This window comes from Atta cephalotes, assembly GCF_000143395.1.
Source record: "Atta cephalotes unplaced genomic scaffold scaffold00017, whole genome shotgun sequence".
Taxonomy (NCBI): domain Eukaryota; kingdom Metazoa; phylum Arthropoda; class Insecta; order Hymenoptera; family Formicidae; genus Atta; species Atta cephalotes.
In genome coordinates, this window is record NW_012130081.1 from 5170325 (window position 1) to 5178071 (window position 7747).

The window sequence follows — 7747 nt, forward strand, 5'->3', positions numbered from 1 at the left end:
CTCTCTCTCTCTCTCTCTCTCTCTCTCTCTCTCTCTCTCTCTCTCTCTCTCTCTAAGACAATATAGATAGCACGAGTAACAAAAGAGTGTTACAACAAAATAAAATAAAAAAATTTTTTAAATATAAACCTTCATTTTCAGAACATTTTGAAATTTAATAGCATATTTGTGCTTCTTGTACATTCTTCAATGATTTCGTGTTTTCAAATTTATCTTGATATATCTCGATTTATCTCGATAACAAATATTAATACATAATGTACGTTCCATAACAAAATAATGTAAATTTTTGTAAACTCTTTTGCTGACTGTATCCCACACATATTTTATATGTATAATATACTTTATATATATAAATACAAGAAAACAGTGACTATTTATAATTTTATGTTATGTACAAAACTTATCTTTCTCATCGCACTTGCTGTAATAAACATTTCGCTTCTTCGTACAAAGCAGTATTTGGCTTCAATGTTTCCCAATCATAGTCCACGTCTTCATCGTAACTTGTATTATTATTTCTACAAAATTTTATTCTATTAATTAATATTACGTTGTTAAAGTTTATAATATAACTAACTGATATTTATATATCGTGGTTTAAAGCAAATTTTATTCTTAAATATAAGAATAATATAAAACCTTACCTATACAAAGTATCATCTACAGCATGCATTGCACCATTACCTAAATCTTGAAATAACCGATTTCGTGCAAGTCCTGTATGCATTAGCGCAATATCATTCAGCAAAAATTCTTTATGATCTATAAAAAAAAGATATAAAAATTATTTATTTGCACAAAGATCCTGATTTCTGATTTTAACAAAACTATTGAAACTCACCATTCTTCTCATACTTTTTTACCAACTTTTTCATGAAATCTTCGCCCGCATATTTCTTAGATATACCGATTCTATAGTAAATAGCTTTACACTGCCATCGATTCTCCGCAGAGTCTTGATTGGACGGAACAATTCTCCTCGCTTGCGTTTCCTTCACAAGAGATTCCCAATCAACTCCTAAGGCATCACCTAATCCTTTTCCGCTCGTTTTGATGTCCTCCTCCAATTCACCATCAGAAATTTCTTCAAAGTCCATAGTTTCCATATTATCGTCTTCCATATTCCTAATACAATAAAGAGAATCAGATATAAAATTTGATGTTTTAGATATAAAAAATTAGAGTTTTCACAGAAATATAAATAAAGCAATCTGAAGCAAAAGAAATTAATTTTTTAAAAGATCACATATTTTTCATTACAAATTACGAACTTAATATCAAATAATTTCTTTAACAAAAACGTTTTATCTCTTATAATTAATATTTTATAATCTATATATCTTACTTCAATGACGCTGTATCGGTATTATCCTTAGATTTTGAACTGAAAATAGTTTCTTCTGCAGGTTCTTTCGGAGATAATTGAGCTGGCTCTTGTACTGTTGACTGTACATCACGGTGAGCAGCATCTAATACTTTCTTATTTGTCCGTGTTTTATTAGTTTCCATATCCTGTTGAAAAATTATATATAAAAGTATGAGCATGACATTTTGAAATAAAAAAAAATATATAGAATATGTACTGTAGTATCTTCTTCCATGTTCAATATATCATCAGGATCATCGCTAATATCACTCAAATCACTCTCAGTATGAAGAGTCTGTAAAGACTCATCGGCAACGGGACGCTTTGATTCCACTGCGACAGGTTCCTTAATTTCAGGTTTATCTTTTTGCTGATTCTTCTTTTGGAAGTTATCCGTGGACTTTTCTCTAGTAGTTGTGCATAATCTACCTTCAGCAAGTTCCATCAACTTCTTGTTGATAGGTTCTTCTTTCATGCTGCCATAAATAGCAGCTTGCTTAGCAGAAGGATGAATCACTGGCTCTTCTCTTGTTTCTGGCGCATTATACGATCGTCTTTTGCTATAAGAATTATTTTCATTTAACATTCTTTAACTAATATAATACAGACATATACTATAATTTTCATTTTAATCATGTAAGACAGTAAGATTTTATGTTTACTTATGTTGCGTAGATTCTCCGTGCTCCAAGTCCTTCGTACGCTCGTTTCTGTAATGCGATCGCACGTGAACGTTCTGATTATCCCATTTTCGTGAATCATTAGGCTTCCAGTCGCTTATAGTATTATCATATCTGGAATTCCACTCGTCGTCATGTATTTCTGAACGAGGAAGACTATCTCTGCTTTCCCATAATGGTCTACTACGCCATTCCCTTTCTTCCCATTCTACTGTCTGATAACTACGATCTCGACCATGTTCTACATCACGGTGATGTCCCTCCCAATTATCATTAGAAACAGTTTCATCTCTAAAACAGAAAATATAATATACATAAATAATAAAAAAATAAATAATAAAAAAAAATGAAACTTTAGTAACAATTTGAAAAAAAAAATTCCAAAAAGAAAAAGTTTTTAATTATAAGATATGATTTTACAACATACAAAATCTTTGTTTTAGTTCTGATAAAAAAGTTATCTGTTAAGATAGAAACAATACACTATCTTAATAAAAGAATAAGAAAATGTAATTCAATATTATCTCGAACTTTCAAAGAATAAAAGAATAATATTTCTTCAGTTCATATTAATATATTAATTATTACCTGATATTGGCTCCACCACTTCTCAACTTATCGCCAGGATACAGAGGATGTCGATGATGATGATGATGATGACGATGATCATCGAAGGATGATCGCTCTGTAGTTTGGATCACATATCTTGCCTCTCTGGATCTCTCGTCACGAGCAACGCGTCTCTCTTCAAAAGGACTGTCAAACCTTCTACCTTCGATAGTCTTTCTCCTGTCATCCTCATGGATGTGAGCATGATCCCGATATTCAACGTGTGGAGCTGATTCTTCCTGCTCGTCCCAGTGCTCCGGCAATCTGCCGTAGTTCCTACCAAAATTCCTGTCCACTTCCATGGTGCGTCGCGGACTGTTTGCATCCCGACGATCCACTATTCGGTTAATTTTGCTCGGAATGCGACTCGATTCTATTCGTGCCTGACCCTTCCTGCTGCTGTGCTCTGACGTGTGACCCCGTTCATATCTCACGCCAAACCTTCTGTGTCTGTCCCTGTCGTAGTGATTGTCCACCATGTCTATAAGATGCTCGCGAGATGATAGAGCAGGTGTCACAGCCACTACTGATGAGGAAGATGAAGCCGAAGGAACGGGTGGTAATGTCGCTGTTGACTGAACGCTCGATGACGGCGCGACATGCCCACTCTTGTCGTGTAAGGATGCACGATCTAAAGACGTTTCTCGAAAACGATCCATGCGATCCCGGGGTGAATTGACTGTCGACTTATTGCGACTTGATGATACATCCTTTTCGACAACGGTATTTCTTTCGTATCTTCCATCCAGTCGTGACTGAGTGGAGCTCCGTTCACGCTCGGCGAGAGCTTTCGTTTCAGATCGTTCCCGTTCGCGTTCGCTTCTGTTTCGCTCACGAGTCCCGCCGCTCTTCTCAAATGACACATCCTTACCTAAAGGTCGTTCCTTGATTCTACTATTGTAACGTGAACTCTTATCCGCCGATAGGTTCAATGCCGCGGGTGAAATTACCGTAGACACATCCCTTTCGCGTGGTTTCATAGACTTCTCTCTTTCTCGGTCCCGATCTCGTTCTCGTATTTCACGATCTCTTTCTCGCTCACGATCACGTTCTCGTTCTCGTTCACGATCTCTATCTCTCTCTCTGTCACGTTCTCGTTCTCTTTCTCGATCCCTATCCCGATCGCGATCACGCTCGCGCTGTCTTTCATTCCGACAACGTTCCTGAGATTCATCCTTATCCTTATCGCGCTGAGGTTCTTGGCGCTGATCACGAGTCAGTCTCGAGGGGCGTTCGTCTCTCATCTCCTTTTCACGCTGACGCTCACGGCTTTTCTGTCGCGTCTTATCACCACTGTAGGTCTTATCATCAAAGTTGTCCTTATTTGTGTTGTTTCTTCGATAGTTGTCGTCTTGATTCGAAGTTATTATTTGTTTTGTTTTACCGGAAGACGGCTGCTCGTTTTTTCTCGCATCATCTCGTTCTTTGCTTTTATCTCTTTTGTGCGAATCGCGATCTTTCTTCTCTGCATCTCTCACGCGATTCGACGAGTTGTTTTGCTTTTCCGCATTCTTCGCTGGGGTAAGATCGCGTCTCCTCGATGGCGTTCGACTATGTTGTACTTTTGATGACGCATTCTCTTTAACGTGCTGGTACTTGGATGATCGTTCCGATGACGACGGCGGCGGCGGCGGCGGTGTACATGAACGCACATCCTTCTCCTTGCACTTGGACCTCAACCGATCGTCTGATTTAGTTTTTTCATCAATAGCTCGGTTCTTTTCTTTCTCCTGTTGTTCTTTGATTTTATCGAATGATTTGCATTTGACAGCGTCCTTGGACAGACACTCATCCATATCACGCATCTTCTTGTAATGCCTGCCGTCCTCCTTGTCCACTTCTCGATTATTCTTTACCGTTTTCGGCGAATCGCTCCTGTTTCTTTCCCGAATTTTGCTGGATGATGCGTGATGTGCCACAGAAACTTGCGAGCCCAACGTTGCAGCTACTGCAGATGTGACTCCACTCGTAGATCCCTGCTGTATCGCAGGTGATCTAGCGTGCAATGAGCTGGTATGCTTCCTGGTTACAGACGACGAACCATACTTCTTGACTGGTCTCGTAGTAAGATCTTTTTTTGTGGAATTGTCAAGTTTGCGTTTCTTCTTATTGACGGCTTTGTCATTTCTTGTTCCTAGTCTCTTGAGTTTCAATCTATAAAACCCATAATAGCAAGTATTTATATAGAACTCCTCAGCATGAAAATATAATGTACATAATAAAATATATGTAATAATAGATTATTTATTGAATATAAAACTACAAGTAATTTGTTTGCTTACAAATACTTGCAATTATATATTCATACATTATAAAGTACAAAGAATACTAATAGCATTTTCGACTCAAACGGGTTTGCACCGATTTAAATTGGATAACGTTCTACTAGTTGACATTATATGTTCTACCAATAGGAAAGCATACAACATCATTAATCCAATCCAGATTGGTGCAAACTCACTCGGACCAAATACGCTATAAATGAGTATTTACTTTTTCTTTCTTTCTTTGTCCTCACTATAATCGGCAGAAATACTATGATGTCTCTTAGTCTTGATCTTTTTGATTTTCTTATGCGAGTCCGATGTGGATGTAGAAGAGGAGTCTTCACTACTAGAGCTGCTGCTACTGCTAGACGTGCTGGATGTATGCGAACTAGAGGAGGAGCTCATCGCTTTTTTCTTCTGCCTTACTTTATCCTTGCCATGTACTTCTTTGTCCTTCTTCATTTGTAATTTCAATTCCCGTTGTATCAATTGCCGCCGTCTCTCCAATACTTTCTCGTCCTCGTATTCGAGATCTGTCTGATTCCACTCTTCTATGTTTAAATCTGGACTATGCGATGCCTTTTTCACGATCTTCGATGTGAGCCGTTTGAAGGGATCCTCTGCAATGAGCTGTAATATCGAGAGAATTAAAGAAAAAATTTTGATTTTTTAGTTTATAATTTATAGTCATCTGCCAATTTTTACTCTTATCAATTGTAATGCTAAAAACGTTATGTATATGCATATCAAATAAAATTGTTATTAAATAGAAAAATATGACATGAACTTACCCCAGATGTACCTGCGATCGCATTATCTTTCTTAGCACGCTTGGATGGGCTTATCAATGTGTGTGTGTTTGCGTATCTAATTAAGAAATAAGAGAAATAAGAAATTGCATTAGACCAATAAGCAATATAATGTTCTAGTAAAGAATAAAAAAATTAAATCAGAAATCAGATCTTTATGAGAAACTAGTCTTCGGTTATATTGTATTATGCAAAATAAATAAGACTATTAAATCAAAAAATAGCTGTTCGAAATATTGGAGAAAATATAAAATATCATAGAGCTATCATAGAGCTCATTTTAATCATAATTCTAGTTAACAATAAATAAAGTAAAATAATTAGCTGTTGCAAAAATTTTTCTACTATTGTCTTTATATCATAAAGAGAAATTTTTTTTTTTATGTGAAACTGCAAGTGTAAATTTTTGCTATAATCAATCAGTCGACTACTACTGCGTACTTCAGCAAAGGATCATGACAAATGAAATCGGCACTCACTTGCAACTCTTTCCGTAGGAACAACTACCATTGAGGGCCCAATTTCTGCAATAATCCGATGTATTTTGAGCGGCGGCGGCGGCGGCGGCGATCGCTGGTTTGGTGCCCAACCTCTCAAACACACTCGGCCGTCGTGAAGAGTCTGTATTACATTTCGTAGGGTCAGCCGTTATTTTCCTTATGTTTGGTTTTGACATATTATCACCATAAAGCACTTGTATTTTCACAATGGAAGCGCATAACTGCGAGCATGCAGGCGTTTACGTGCCGTGCAAAACCGTCATTGATCGTCATGCGACAATATGACTTGGCGATCTGATCTCGGCTCTCGGCTTGTCTCGTCTCGCTGTCTCCGGTCCGGTCTCGGCTCTCGGCCGTTGGCGCGTAATACAGGCCAATACGTGCGAGAAGGAGAACAAGCATATCTATGCTGTGGCTGCTTGGAATATCTCCTTCCTCCAATTATATTTCAGCTTGTATTTGACATCCGACTGTCGGTAACTAGCAAATCGGAGCAAATCGGAGTCAATCGAAATTGGAGTATTGGCCGAAACTCCATGAAATCTAGCTTTACTATTAAAAAAAATTAGGATTATTTTATCGTCGCTTTGTTTAGCTTTTTAGAAAAAATCTATTCATTTTATTCTGTACATTTAATATAATGTCTATTCATTCAGAATAAATATAATTAGTTTTTCAATAAATAATTTTTGAATTCATAATTGATATTTTTGCTTGATATTGATATATCTAACTGGTAGACATCTAATTAAATCAAATCTCATATGCTGGTTGTTTTTCTTATAATATAGATTAATTATTATAGATGTTCGATTTTCTTATAATGGATGTATGGTTCAATTTATTTATTCTGGAATATCAAGTTTTGATATTTTTTCAGGTGACATAGTCAAACTAAGGATCATACATGCATATATATTTAATAGTAATAAATCATAAAATTAATATCATATTAAATATATAAATTACTCAAGTCAAATTTTGATAATTGCATGAATTCACAAGACTGTTAAACTCTAGAAAGTTTTTTCCATAAATTTTTTATTACAACTTTATCTGCAAAGGCATCTAGGATATTCGAATGTTTCAAAAGAATTCATCATCCATATTTTTTTATCAATTTTGCCTTAAAAATATGTATCTACATTTAATACACAATTATAAAATGCTTTACGCATTTATATATCGCAACGAAAAATGTAAAAATATTGCATGAATGTTCCACATTTTATGGATGAATATCGCGTTACATGCCAATTGTTTTCGTCTCAATTTTGATCAATTTGCAAAAATTGACAAAGCGTGCGCGTGACATCCATCGATATTATATGTTCGAATCAGAAAACATGCGGAAATCGGATGACTTAATGAGTCGAATCATACCAATTAAATGAGAATGACCAATCGGACGCGTCCGATGACTAATGACCATGGAATAATGCCATATTGTCTCTTTCGTAGAATCTCGTTATTTAATATAATAAATATTCGTATTTATGTGTGTGTGTGTGTG

General features: G+C 36.1%; 2 protein-coding genes across 2 annotated transcripts in view; one reads left to right on the forward strand and one right to left on the reverse strand.

The window, feature by feature from the left end:
• LOC105618658 overlaps positions 1-218 on the forward strand; it is a 4067-nt gene extending 3849 nt beyond the window's left edge. The window contains exon 6 of the mRNA XM_012200186.1: positions 162-218. Coding sequence (XP_012055576.1) covers positions 162-218 — 57 coding nt within the window. The remainder of the gene's footprint in view (positions 1-161) is intronic.
• A 194-nt stretch (positions 219-412) lies between these two features.
• LOC105618579 (zinc finger CCCH domain-containing protein 13-like) lies at positions 413-6410 on the reverse strand. Its single transcript, XM_012200108.1, has 11 exons — positions 6214-6410; positions 5717-5792; positions 5152-5555; positions 4371-4812; positions 2638-4319; positions 2032-2340; positions 1587-1929; positions 1349-1515; positions 845-1128; positions 648-765; positions 413-521 (listed from the first exon to the last, which is right to left on the reverse strand). Exons 1-11 carry the CDS (start codon positions 6408-6410, stop codon positions 413-415), a joined length of 4131 nt encoding a protein of 1376 aa, XP_012055498.1.
• Positions 6411-7747: the final 1337 nt, after the last annotated feature.